This window comes from Manacus candei, unplaced genomic scaffold (genome assembly GCF_025592945.1).
Source record: "Manacus candei isolate 608988 ecotype Guabito, Panama unplaced genomic scaffold, ASM2559294v1 h1tg000094l, whole genome shotgun sequence".
NCBI lineage: Eukaryota > Metazoa > Chordata > Aves > Passeriformes > Pipridae > Manacus > Manacus candei.
Window position 1 is genome coordinate 3,324,144 of NW_026138142.1, and position 15,085 is coordinate 3,339,228.

General features: G+C 39.6%; 1 protein-coding gene across 4 annotated transcripts in view; it reads right to left on the minus strand.

Moving 5' to 3' along the window:
* CTDSPL (CTD small phosphatase like) overlaps window positions 1-15,085 on the minus strand; it is a 77,647-nt gene that overhangs the window by 23,708 nt on the left and 38,854 nt on the right. For 3 of the 4 annotated variants that reach the window (XM_051768413.1, XM_051768415.1, XM_051768414.1), the window contains exons 2-3: window positions 7,007-7,161; window positions 353-385 (exon numbers count right to left, since the gene is read on the minus strand). In XM_051768413.1, coding sequence (XP_051624373.1) covers window positions 353-385; window positions 7,007-7,161 — 188 coding nt within the window. The remainder of the gene's footprint in view (window positions 1-352; window positions 386-7,006; window positions 7,162-15,085) is intronic. The other variant, XM_051768416.1, reaches the window with a different exon arrangement.

The following is a 15,085-nucleotide window of genomic DNA, read 5'->3' on the forward strand; positions in this document are numbered from 1 at the left end:
CTGGAATACTGGGAAAAATGAGAGGAAAAGGTTTTTGTAACTGTGTCTCACATAGTGGTGATGAGTCACCTTTTGCCTCTATTAAAATAAGTAACTTCAACTTTTAGAGCACTTCAAGCATTTCCAAAATAGTAAAAATTCAGATGAAATCCACATAAAACCCAAACTCTTCTTTTAGTCCCTGTGGAACACGTGCAGTTCAATTCATCTCTGAGTATACAACATCACAGACAGAACATAAAATCCTTTTGTTAACATGCAACACAAAACAGACCTGTTAGACTGCAACATAAGATGAAACAAAGCAAAAGTTATGAAAATTATTAAAAGAAAAAGGGATAAAAATACATACACTTGGTATAGGCATGACCTGCATCTGGTCACCCTGGGGAAAAAGAAAAAAAAAAAAAATCACTGTAAGGGTAATGGCTTTTAAAGGGTAGAACAAAGGTCTGGAGCAGTAAATGTAGCACTCAAACATTTTAAACCAAAAGTTCAAAGTATTCAAGAAACCAGGGTAAAAAAAATAAAAACAAGGTCTTGCATTTTAGTTGCTGGAATGATCTGTTAGTACACTGGTATTTATGATTTTTAGGAGACTGGACTGGTAAAACCCATGCTATGATTAATAAGAGATGGCAATTAGAAAGTACCTGTATTTACTGTAACTTTTTCAGCTTTAAGATCTACTAATGGGTATATTTGTCAGTTTTCACTGCAGCAGCAAGAGGCTGAGCCAGACCTTGGTAGCAGGGCAGAAACCCACTCCTTGAACTGAACTTCACTTGAGACAACTGACTCCGAAAAAACAGCATTTTTGCCCAGGCAATATAAAAACTAACCCAATAAACCTCACTGTCTTCACCCAGAAAGAGGCAACAGTATCAGAGCTCTTCCCATGGTCTCACTTTTTGTTATGTACTTGGGAGAAGGCAAGAAAATCTTGGCCAGATTGACTTCTTCTTCCCTTCCTGGGTCCTGATATACAGAGACAAGGACAGCCCCAAAATGGAGAAAGGCTGGTCACAGGGTCACTGACACAAATATGTAAGGGATTGTGGAAAATGGGGACAAGTATTTGCTTTTTGGTAGCCACAGCACAAAAAAAAAAAGGAAGCTGATCCTTCTAGCGTAGATATTACTTAGGTAAGTGATTTAATTCTTGAATACTTGGACAAAAACAGAAGCTCTGACTTCCAGCAGAGCAATTACTGAAAGAGTTGTTTTCAACATTAGCACGGTCTCTTCCAGCTGAAGAAGTCTTGTGCTTACTTGTTTTGATGTCTTACTACAGTGTTGACACATCTCTGACAAACAGAAGTAATTCAATATTAAAGTCCTCTTTTTTTAGTGCTAAAACATCAGAAATTTTTACTGAAGTTCGACCAAAATCCTGAGAAGCTGAAGAAGCAACTAGAGAGCAGCAACTTCCACGAACTATCAAAACCTTTGCACTAGTAAAAAGTACCAAGGATTTCTAGAAAAACACACACACATAAACTGGCAAGAATCCAAGTTTCCCTCAGGGCAACAGCAATAAGAAAAGAAAAAGATTATAATTCAGTACGTTGATGTTCTGTTAGCAGAACTGACTTCCATGGGAATCCAGAACTGAAGCTGCTACAGGACTTGCATTACTGTTTGCTTTATTTTTCTCACAGAATTTCTTAAGTAAATAATAATAATAATAAAAAAAAAGCAAGTAAATTTCCTAAGAGGAACTCTAAAAGAACCTCTGCAAACATCAAAAAGGTAAAGATGAGAACAGCAAAAAACAAGCAGAAAGGTAATTGCACGAGTCTGCTGGGAAATTGTGAGTGCTCACCAACAGGCAAATGTTTTTTAAAAACAAGCCTGCTATGGGAAACTTCTTAAAAGTGTCCTGCATCATTTCCTAATGCTTTGGAACAGGAAGGGGAATAGGTCATACCGGTATCGTTTGAAATACATGACAGATGACTGCATTTGTTGAAGGCTTTCCACAAGCTCCTCATGTTGGGAACAGGACAAAGCTGTTCCTAGAATGCCAAAATTTCCCTATTGTATCGCTAAAATAACCCAGGAACTGATTTGTCCAACCATTGAAATCAGGGTTGGTTTTTTTTTCACAGCACACTATATACAGATGAAATGATAAATCCTATCTTTTCCCTTAGCTGTGTAATTTTGGTTTAGAGACACAACATTTCCAGTATCATGTCGTTCATTAATGCTGTCTGTGGTCTTGTGTGGGATCAATGAGCACCAAGTGACAGGCCACATTATTTTGCCTTTTTTTTTTTGAGAACGGTCTGTATTCAAAGATAAGGAGCTGTTTCATTTTAGAGAAAAATCTGTTATTTTGATCAGCTTCATCATATCCATTTCTTTAACACAAAACGTATTCTAGACCATGACAGGTTCTTTAAAAACAGTAATATAAGTTGCTATTGGACTCTTTCATTGACTTTCAATATCAAGCTTTGTCTCTTAATCTAGAGGACTTTCTGGAGGCAAAGAAGGTCAGAATGAGTGACTAGTGAGAGAGGAACCAAGCACAGCTATGCAGAGGGGGTTTTGTTTTCTAAACAGATCTTCCATACCCTACGTTAATGTTGGCCAACAGAACCAAACATTAGGAACTTTCTTGCTCAGATCAGCAAAGGTTAAGCAGGAGAAAAAGTACTAGGATTTGCATTAATCTCAGTTATCTTCTTCCACACTGGAGAGTGAGAGTGGCTTCCACATCCATTCAGAAAGCGCGTCATTGATGGTCTCCTCCTCAAAGAGAGCTCGTGCTGCTCCTCAAGGTCTCCTCAGTGAAGGAGATACTACTCTGCCCTCAAGAACGTGCTCCCTACAAGCTGTTTTTCTCATCTTGCTGGACCATATTCATGTGGGATAGAGAAGATCCTTTTTCCTGCACTGTGTTAAAAACAGAGTCCTGAAGCAGAGAACAGCGTTGGAGACATGACCATAGGTCATCAAAACAGCTTTCCAGCATCACCTTGGCAGATGATGGTGCAGCAAAAAGCAGTGGGGAGAAGGAGCCCTGACTTCTGTAGTTGTTCGGATGGGTGAGGTGGGAATGCAGTTACTGGGAAAGCAGCAGGGGCAGCTGCTGCCCCCAGAATAAACCTCCTCCTAATTTGTCTTCTTCCCTGTTGAGTGTGGATCAAGACCTTCTCCTCTACTCCAACAAGTATAAAAAAACCTTCCCTCATTCATGCTTCATCTCGTTAACACGAGCCATCTGCCTGATTTGGATCTCACTGTGAAACAAAAGCAAGGATGACTCCAGTGGAAGTGGGTTGTGAGTGAAATGGCAAAGTGCCGATAGACTTGTCAGAGCTGCCTCACCCACCAGGGCTGAGAGCAGAGGGAACAAAAAGCTATTTTGCATCTAGCTGTTTTCACCTCTCTCTATCTGGATCCCACTCCTTGAAGCCTGAGTGAATGAAATCTGTTATCTGCAAACACCTCAAAACTCAGATAACAGACTTAACCCAGAAGGAAAAAAACATCCAGAAGCACGCCCAGAAAACGCACAAATTGAGTCAAGTTGCCAACAGAAGAATAGGAATTAAGACTTGAATTTATTCAGAAGAAAACAAAAAACAATCCCCCTCTTCTAACACTCTGGCCTCTAAACAAAAAAATGTGGCTGGAAGGTGTTGGGGAGCTGCCTGCTGCTGAGGAGGCAGGAAAAAATTACCAAGGGTTTCATGAGGCTGAACATTGTGTGCTCCCAGTGACACATCTGGCTCAGCATCCAAGCTGCAGGCAGGCTGATATACCCACTGTCACAGACATTACATCTCCACAATACATCTTCGTGCTGTGCTAAATAGCTGCTGCATTTCAAGAAAAACAAATATACCACAGTTTCAGTAAATACAAGTTATTGTTGAAAAAAATGTTGTATTGAAACTTTAGTGACAGAATGGACCATTCATTACCAGTATTAGAGTCACACTTGGACAAGCAGCTGCTCTGTGAGGAGAAGGTTTAAAAGTGAACTCAATACTTTAAAGAAGTTTTTGGGCTTTTTTTTCCCCCTAGCAGAACAGAAGTCAGTGCTGAAAAAAATTGTTTATTCAAAACCATGCTTAATTTGGGGTTTCTTCCAATCCTATGAAGAAGTGACATGACACTTGACATGTCAAGCATCATCAAGTCACATCATGAAGTACTGATTAATCTGAAGCACTGATTTCATTTTTTCTAGTACAGCCAAATAATAATAATAATAAAAATTAAATCACACAATGCAATTACTCTGAACAAAATTTCACAACTGTGTTTTCAATTACTTTATAGAATACTCTCCCCTGCTTTCCTTCCTTTTGAACAGGTCACCATTTAAAGAAATCAAAATTCCTGATTAGAAGGGAGTCAGCTTGTCACATCAACTTCAGGTTCAAGAATATGCCAGAAGCAACACAGAACAAACACTGAATTCCTCTGAAACCAGCAGTTGTCTTCCCCACTCCTTCCCTTCCTCTGAAGTCTTTATCACCAGTTTTCATGTAACAACTCCACTGAACAGTAAAGACAGAAGGAAAGTACATCCAAGCCATTTTATATGAGTTTCTAGTGGTAACTGTTTATTGAGCAATGTTCTTTGTCCATTTTTGAAGGAAAGGGTCACAACACATGAGCTGACTTGGGCCATGGCCAGAGGTGAACTGTGACGTGGTAATTAATTTATAAAACATATAAATCAGATAGCAGATATAAGTAAGTAATCATTTGAGCAGCAGTTCAACAGAATTCTAACCTGGCAATAAGAATAATGCAACAAAGAGCTTTAATTTAACAGCAGAGGGGTTTAAGCAATGTGTTGTCAACCTTTACTTTTTTTCCTGAAACAGGTAATTTGGTCATTCCTGGACACTTAATTTCACCAATCTGGAATCCAAAGACCACTGTTGCATGTACTTTCCCCCATTACTTATAATTTCTGAATCTAGACAAGATGCTCAGTGTAACTCCATCGAATTCAAGCAGCCTGCACAGTTCTAAAACAGCTCTCCTGGCAAAAAGCACCACCCTGACAGGGTAACAATATTCAAACATACCCAAGTCTTCAATGCTCTTTTTCTTTCTTTAAAGAATTTCTTATTTACACTGTGTTAGTACTCAATAAAAACAGCACATAAAAACATATACAAAGCTTATTAGTCTTTAATACTGCATTTAAAATAGCCATGTCACAGACTTATTTTACACTGAAGAACCACCTAAAAGTTCAGCTGTACTTGATTTCTTCTACAAAGGTTTCAGTATTTCTTCAACAAAAGTTTGAACTCTCTTCAACATGTTCCTTCAATTTTTTAACTCTTTTAAGTTTTAACTTGGCACTTCTATGAATGCTTCTCTTCCACATACTCCTTGAAGTTTTTCACTCAAGTTTTAATCTGTTAATTCTACGAATGCTGTGATTTGTGTCTTGGTCTTGTGTACAAGTGTTGCACAGCTCCAAAACTGCTCACTGAGGCAGCAGAGTGGAGATGGAAACTTCTGTGAACACATGAGCCAATCACTCACTCAAGGCCTAAGATTTATTTAGAAAATAATTAAGTGTTTTAGAAAATACAATCTGGAAACTACCGACTCCAGACCATTTTTACTCATGTTTTCTGTAGCAAAAATAAACTTTGTTTTATGTTTTTCTTTCTAATGAACTCCCATTCTCTCTCAGCTGTAGTTTTGCCAGTAGTCTCACTTCAGCCTACTTTCCATTCCCCAGTACAGCGGAAAGGGAAATTTTATTAGTTTCCCACTCCTTTTGTTTCTCAGATGAATGTGTGTGCACATGCTACACACTACTCAGCTTTCCCTTCAGCACATCCAGGCTGGATTTCCCTCATTTCAGTCAGAATGTACCTTGGATAGCAGAGTAAGTCTAAAAATACATGTACAATTCCTCCTCTTGGCAGAATTCTCAGGGCACTTCACCTCTGCTTGAGCAGTTTCAGCATGAACTGCTCCAGTTCAGACTTCACCTCCACACATACTCTCAGTCTCCATCACTTTAATCTGCTTTCACCAAGCAGTTCCTCTGCTCTTTCTCCTGAGCTTTTCAGAATTCAAACATAACCAGCAAAATCCAAGCCAGGATAAAATGGACTGGACAAAGGTGGGTAAGGAATCCGCTGCATCAGACATGAAAAATTAGGTGAAAAGCAGGAGGGTGATTCTGTGATTTCCATTTCTGCTATTATTCCCCACCATGGATACACCTATATCTCCAATTTCAAAGCCCTGGAAAACTGTATGGAAAAGATGGCACTCCTGTGTTTGCCATATTGAACTGAAATTCTTCAGTTCATAAGACAAACGCTCTCAGTGTTATCAGAATTAAAAAGAACATACAGAATCATTATGTGATTCTATGAATATGGCAAAGCAATGTAATTACTAGAATTCAATCAAAGTAACATTTTGCTGTTACACAAAATGCTTTGAAGTGCTGAAATTTCTATCAGTTGATTTATTAGGTAAACAAAGCTTAATAATACGGAAAAATGGTCAAAAGCTGATAATTCTGGATTCAGCATGTATTAAACAGAAGTGAACTGCTTAGGGAAAAAGGTCCAAATAATGGTTCTCCCTCTTGTTGATTTGGTTTTTTTTGTCACTAAACTCCTTTTTAAGTGATATTTAAAAGGTTCCACTACGCTCCAGTGGACACATTTTAACCTTCCTGTAATCAGGAAAGGGAACCAAAGCCAGAGACAACTCAGCAGCTGAAATTTTATGAGAAGTCTACTTTCTTGTAGTGTCTTAAAAGTCAGGTTTTAAATGTTGTTTGCTTATAAAATTAATACTGCCAACACTGTCTATGGAAATACTGCTTTTAAACTGCAGCTGAACAGAAAGTATTAGCAATTCACCATCAAGACAGTAATTTTTTCTCTAAATCTTAACAGGTTTCCCTCAGGTTAAGACAAACCTTTGGGAGCAGAGTTAAACCTTGGCTACAAAAGACCCGTATGACAGCAAAATAAGATAAAATCCTGACCTTCTGAAGTCCTCCATTCTCCTCCACCAAAGGAGGCAGAGCACTGGTGCTATTGGTAGATGGTGGTTCGACATTGTAGTCACGAAAGCAGCAGAATAAGGTGCTAAAGATACTTCGACTCCTCTGCTTCTTCAAGCTGATATTACATTGGGACACTAGAGAAAAAAAAAATACACAGCAGAAAAATAAATTCATGTATACAGACCTGGTTTTCCAGACCACAACAAGTGCATTTTTAAGATGTATAGGTATTATACTCAGAAGTCTTCAGCAAGATAATCCTACAGAGATTCTCCATCATGCTGAGACCCACTTCCAAATCAACACATTTTTCCCCTGTTAGACTCACATGGTGATGTCAGCCCACTACAATCATACTGAGACAGTACACTGGGAGTTTTCCAAGTAATATCCAAAGCAAATAATGTAAATACACACAATAACTTGCTGCTAAAATGTGCCTCTGGACTGAGGAAGCAGAATATCTAAACCAAAAGAAAACCACTAAACGCCGGGCATAGTTTCCATCCGAATACAGCATCATGTGTGGAACATTTAAAACTTCTGCAAGGGTCAGGAAAAGCTCTGAGATGTTTCTGAGTTTCCTCTGTTACTGTTTGACAGCACTGCTGGAGGACAAAAAGACACAACACAGAGGCAGTGCTGGGAGCTGCACCACTGGCTGCAGGAACAAGGTTGCAGAGGGTGTTACTAAATAAACAGGAGCCTTGGCCTTGCTTTTCAACTTGTTTATTGGTCCACCAGGACTGAAAAAAAATACTAGCTTGGTAAAAAAATTACATACAGATCACTGAAAGCAAGTGTAACATTTTTAAAGACTGAAAACTGTAGATAAAAAGCAGTTTGGAGGAAAGAAATGCACGTAGGACACCTGGGGATTCCCCTCAGATTCAAATTCGTGAGAATTAAATCTTGAATGCACACAAAAATAAAATGGAGTAATACAGAAGAGTTGAAAAAAGTTTTAGAGTATTTTAAGTAATATTTGATTTGACGACCAAATATTTTAATGATCTGTTGTTATACTTCGAGGTATTACCTATCTAGAAGTATTTGTTTCCTGTGCTGGGTAGAAAACCAAACACTCCCCCATTCCAAAGTTAGAGGGTGAGTGGAATTCTCAGTGAGTCCCATCACACACATCAATATACAATTCCCCATCTTTCCTCCCCTCTCAGATTATTAGAGGACTGCCACATCTACCTGAATGTACAAATATATCAACACAAATAACACAATTATTAATACATAAAGAAAATTTCAGTGGAAGAAGGAGCTGTGTGTGGAATGGAACTGATCTCCCTGGAAAACCTGAGGGATGGATTCCATCATGCTCTGAAGGTGTGCAGGTTCACACGAGTGCTCTGACAAGAAAGCCACATAGAACAGATTCTGAGTGACCTTCCAAGTACCCTCTGAAAAGAGAAACTAAATCTTCTGATTTTGTAGGCCCAGCATAAGTTAGACATGCAGACTTCCACCTCTAAAAGCAGTTGCAAGGTGTCCAACAAGTCCAACAATGATTTTCTGATCTCCATACAGTCTGTATCTGTGGCCTTTCAGTATGTAAAGGGGGCTTACAAAGAAAAGGAGAGCAACTTTTTACACAGACAGAGAGCAACAGGACAAGGGGGAACCATTTTAAATTGAAAAATGAGAGTTTTAGATTAGATATTAGGAAGAAATTCTTCCCTGTGAGGGTGGTGAGGCCCTGGCACAGGTTGCCCAGAGAAGTTGTGGCTGCCCCATCCCTGGAAGTGTCCAAGGCCAGGCTGGACGGGGCTTGGAGCAACCTGGGCTAGTGGAAGGTGTCCCTGCCCATGGCAGGGGATTGGAACTGAATTGTCTTTAATATCCCTTCCAACCCAAACTATTTCAGGATTCTGCAGTGAGCAATGCTCAGGTTCAGTTACTAACTGCTATTAAGAGGAAAGTGTACCAGTATCAAAAACTAAAAGTCTATAAAAACTCGCACCATTTAAAAAGTGCTCAGATAAGAGAATAAAGTCAGAATTGTGCACAGATTTGTGCATGTCCATGAGCTTAAGGAAGGTGTTTCATTACTTTAAAAGGCATTTGTAAACTGAAACCAGTCTAGCACTGCTTATCAATACTCCAGTCAAACAGAAAACACACACACAACTCTAGTCACTGCTGGTACAAGTTACAGTAAAAGACTCATTCTCAGATTGTCACATTCTGTTTGCAGCAACATGAGTTCAGAAATCCCCAAAGGATGCCCGGGCAGTTGGGAAGGACTTTTTTAAAACAGCAAGAAAACTGGTATTGCAAGCACAAGCAAGTTTGTTGCAATATAATCCAGGCAAGGAGAACTCCTTTCCGACATTAAAAATTGAAATATGCTGAAATTAGAACGGGAAGGACAATGCTGTGTGTCCTGTTCCCTACAGCTACTGCCACAGAAACCTTCCTCATAATTTTTATATTGTTTCCAGCCTCTATTTAAGAATATGAGGGCAAATGATGCCATTTGAATGCAGGTATGAATCACAGCAGCATGTTTAAACTTTTAACTTGCAGCAGATCAATGGGAACACCACGACCCTTTCAGAACTAAACTGTATCTTCTCTACTTACCACAGAAAGAGGTAGTAAACAGCAAATTGTCTAAATAAACATTCAAAAATCTCAGACAAGAGAAATACTGATTGGTCCAAACCTTCTAAGAACACTTGGATCAAATCACACATTTGAAATCTGGCCACTCCCTTTCACTTACTGAAATATTTGTTCTAGGAAAAATAATCCTTCATGTTGGTTTTAGTCTTGACAATTTTGCCATTCATAACACAGTGGTGTTTTAAATAGGTCTTTCCACTAATTCAGATGTTATTTTAAAGGGATATTCTTTAAAAATAATGTATTATAGAGGCTTTACTGTGATTTAATAAATGATAATTTTGGATGCAGTAAGGAACTGAAGATCTCAAGTGGACTTACGTGCCGTGCTGTATTAACACACAGGGGTATTATCAGAAGTAGAAAAAATTTGCACCATATTTCATTTTTAGCAACTATGACAGTGTTGTGCATCATGGAAAATATCTTCCCCTTCCTTAGTTACACTGAACCACCTGCAATCCCTGTGCTGTTTGCTGGATTTGCTTTTCTTAAAGCAGCGACAGCGCAAATATAACAACTACAAAGGTGAAAAGAAGCATTAATATTGAATCACTACCATAAATTTGGGCATTCTGGATGCCAGTACATTTTTAAAAAGGCAAAACTTCAGAGGACAAAACCTGGCACTCCTTAAAAGCTTATAGATAAGATCAGGTAGTAATGACACTGGAAGGGTAAACTGAATTAGCTAAACTCCAAGTGTGAGTGGCATCCAGCACATGGAATTTCCCCCCTGTCCATCTTTTGGAAGTTGCAACTTCAATTTCTGGAGCAGTTCTCAGCAAATTCCACTTTCATGGCTTTGTCCCATCACATTTTGAACCCACACTGACTTTTAGTGCCCAAAGCATCCCATGGCAGGAAAGTCCACAGCTCTGCCAAGAGTTCAGCTGCTTCGTAACTCTGACCCTCCATGTTTCTACAGTCTCTAATTCACATTTTTGAGCAGGAGGAACTAGAACACACACAATATCAAGGATGAAAGGAGAGCACCATGAATTTATACACCCACACAATACTTTGTTCTCTTACTTTCCTAATCTTTCCTAATATCTTATTTGAGTTTTACAACAAGTGAGCGCTGGGATAATGTGATTTTTCAGATCTGATTATAACACCAAAATCTCTTCATTAGCAGATATTTCAGGCATCACTGCAAATGTAAATCAAGAATTCTTATGTCTTCCCATGCAGAAAATGTCACATGTATCTACACTTAATTCCATCTGCTATTTTAAAGGCCAGTCATTCAGAATCAGGCTGCCTTCCTACAATTCTTCAGTTAGGTTTTAGGTGTATATACAGGTGCACATATATGCACACACATCTACAAAGATGCACAAACACTCAAGTCTTTCCCTTACAAATTTTGTCACCTTATTTCCTTTTCCATATGGTTTAAGGCCACGCTGAAGAGCAGACTGCACAGATCCCTGTGTAACTGCTGCCCCAGGGATCTCATGGAGGTCTGCAAGAGCCCTCAGTGGAGCACTTTGTCAAATTATCTGAATTTGGAAAAGGTTACCTTGGAAAAGGTAGCCAGAGTCAGAAAAAAGAGCACAGTTCTTCCTGTTCAGAAGGGAAGTCCCTCTGGTACAGATTTCCCCTAATTTAGAAGTATAGGGTCTCACCTATAATTTCCAGATGTCATTTCTAAGGACAAGACTCACTGATCATAACCCATGTGCTACCCACCGCTTGTATGTTAATTCCTGAATTGCCTGGAATCTTCTGGAATCCAAAGCTGGTCCACAGAACTGTGCTTATCAAGGTCTTCTGGCAAGTCCTAATAAACCCACTAAGCCTGGGGAGGGGCTCAAGGAAAGATAAAGGTAAGTTTTAAAATAAACTACTGTACCACGTAAGCTTAGATGGAAGTATAGAACCATACTGGGTGGCTGGACAAAGAGAACAGGAAGAAAAACCACCCCACAACAAAGCCCAAATATTACAGGCAAATGTTATAATAGAAATTAACACCAGAAGTCATCTACAGCATCTCCTCCAACCTCCCTTCACACAGACCATCCTTGGGAGGCACAAGGGTTGTGCTGCTCCTCTCCCACCAGGACAGTTCCAGCAGCAGCACAAGCCACACAGCAAAGGAAAAGATTTTCCCTCAAACCAAAAAAGTTTGGTTCAGGGCTTCTCCCATCACATTTTGCTGTAGGGGTGTGAAATTTCTACACCAGGTAGTTGTGCAGCCTCGTACAACCAACCCCTCGCTGCTGCAGGAAGCCACTATGGGATAACTAGAAGGCTCCAGCCCATCCCTCTGCAGCCAGGAGTGAGCTAATTACCGCTGGGTTTTTCCTAATTAAATGAATGCAATATCCAGTTCTCCCAAATAATATAAGCTGGGTAATGAAGAGATTTTCCGCTTACAGATGAACTCGCTAAATGCAATAAAACGAACATCTGGGCGGGACGAGCTCTCTGCTAAGAAGTTTGTTTATAGCACAGGATGGAAAGACCCCAGTCAGAATCAAGTGATATTAAACAAAGCCTTTCTTCAAAGGAACCAGTTTTGAAATCTATACATGATTAGAAATGCCTAATTTCTCAAACTTCTTAAGAGGTCGTATCTGATCTTGTTACAGAAGTAAAATTTTATATCCTACATGCCTCAAGACAGAAGCAGTTAAGTAGAAAACCATTAACTCGCTTATACAGCTCTTCTTTTTGTGATGTACTGGGCAGGATAAAAATTGTTTTACAATATTTCGTGCCAAATGTGCATGTGATGCCCATATAACTTTGGTTTTGTTTTAAATGCCACCTGTGGTTTATTATTGAAAGGTTCAATCTCCCTCATAAACTTTGCAGAAAATACACAAAGGACAGCCCTGTCACATACCTGAAACAACCACCCACAACTGGTTTAACCTGCAAACATGTACAGCCCAGGCAAGTTGCTCTGCTTAAATTCAGCATGATATATCCCAGAATTATCTTAATTTCAACTGAAGCTGGCAACCTTTTTCCCTCCAACAGAATAATTAAATAAACGTAAGGTTTTGGGTTTTCCACTGAAATTATTACTTTGAAGGGAAGGATCTCAGACTAGTTTAGTGAAATAAAAATCTTTCCAAACCATTTAACTCTCCCTCTCCACCAACCACTTTCACAGGCACTGCATTAGTAGTTTGCTCTGGATGGAGCTGATCACATAGTTACAGGCAAGAAAAAAAGCTTAAATATGTAAGACAGGTAAGGATATGGGGGAAAAATAAGCAAGTAACTTGCTTTTATCTCTGAGATAATTTCTTTAGGTCACTGCACTTGAATCTCAAAAAATGTCAATATGATTTATTTTAGGGAATTTTAGGAAAAATGGAACACTGTCCTCATTAACCCATGCCATGATGTTTTGGAAAATAAGCTCAGAAACTGCACCTTTGCACTAAGATGAAATTGTTACACAAGAACAGCTTATCCCATTCAAATTGAAGTTACCTAGTGGGTAGCAGAACACTACAGTTTGCTTTCCATGCCTCCAAAAGTCCTATAAAAACACAATTTCACACAGTACCTAGGACAAAAGGACAAAACTCATCAGGATGGATGTTAAGACAGCTAAAGATGTGCAAAATAAAAAACACTTCTGCCTAAACAACGCTTCGAAAACATTTCTGTTGCAGCAGCCTAAAGCTAAAAAAACCTTCTTTTGCCCTACATAAATTATTTATTACAGTCCTCAAATATGGGTCCATTAAATACCTGTCACTGGTTATTGGATGCTCATATTTTAAGGATCAAAAACAGTGAAACTCCAAAGTCACTTTTTTAAGAGAAGACTGGGAACTCAGCACTGCTGTCTCTGTTCAGACTGTCAGGCTTCATGAAACGTAGCCAGTAAATGTTAAAACCAGCAACTGTACACAGAAGCCTCTTAACTGACAAGGAGGGATAAGAAACCATGAAAAGGCTCAAAACAGCACAAAAACCTGACAGATCTGAAGGCAAATTCCAAAACCTTAAAGCTGTTGCTACACTTCAGTCTGCACACTGCGGTTTGGTTGGACACGTATATAGGATGGTGTAACCTTCACGTGTGTCAGCTTCTCATATAAGCCATGATTTAAACACCTCTTGCAGTATTCCAAAAGTCAGGAGGGGTTGCTACTGGGAAAGACCATGTTAAGAGAAATGCATCTGTCAGAGCCCAACTCCTGCATTTATTCAGCCCGAGTACTGAAGGCAGATCTGCTGCTTCAGGGGCATCCACATTTCTTAATGAAGCTGGGAAGTTAAATACTGTTTTAACAACCCAATTAACCTGCTGAACCACGATCTGAGTGAAATACCTTCAAGTTCAAATTAAGCAGCGCAGATTTTCCCCACCTCCTGTCCTGCTCAAGTGCCTGACAAGCTGACAGGGCTGCACTGAGACCACTTCCCATTTCGAGGAGCAGCACATGTAGATCTGTATCTCTCCAAAGGGCTCATAAGCAGGTCTCCCGTGATCCAGGAAGGAACCAATTAACACACAGCACTTTCATTTTTGTGCTTGTATTGCCTGCCACTGGGACAGAAGATGGATGAGAATACAAAGGAGAAGCTGGGAGATGTCCACCTCCAGTAACTCCTCCAAGCAACATGAGCCAGGGAGCTGCTGTGCCTTTGCCTTCTACATAAACAGCTGAACAGTGTTTAAAGAGGAGCTGAATGTGCCCATCCAGCCTTGCTTTCTCCTTGGAGCTAGAGAAGAATCCAAGCCGTGTTCAGTACCTGTCCTGCCCTCACATCCATCTACCTGGTCCATCCCACGGGAGAGCATCCAGGATGGATGTGCCCTGCTCTTAAAGGCTGACTTATGCACACTCACTGCCCTTTTACAGAGGGCTAAGAAGCTGCTGAACACCTAAAAAAGGTGCTGCAAGGATAGATAACATTTTTTAATGTGTACATATGCACACATATATGCATATATATGCAGTTCACGGTCAAATCTTTTCCTACTATTTGCTTTTTTTTGGAAGAAGAAGAGCCACAGCACTGGGTTCCAGAGGAGCCTATGGATATAAATTCTCAAAATATACATCTGCTTAAAAAAAATAAGGAAATTTAAAACAAAAAGTAAATAAAATAACTAGCCATGCCCCGCCCTTCCATCAGCAGACCATCAGTCTGAAACATGTACATAGGACCAGGACTACCGTGGGGAAAAAAAAAAAGGTAAAAAAAATATAAGAAATAACTCCCCTCATCTCACTTTCACACTACACACAAGGCCAGGTCACAGCACTGGAGTTTGGTGCTCGCTGGTAGAAGTGATCAAACTCCAAGCTTTTTTTCCGCCTTTGCTGAACCAAAATATTCTACTTCTGTAGTGGAACTCACGCAGTGCAAAAGCGATGCTTCAAACTAGTTTAAGAGCAAAAATGAAATACAACAAGTAACGAAAAAGTAGCT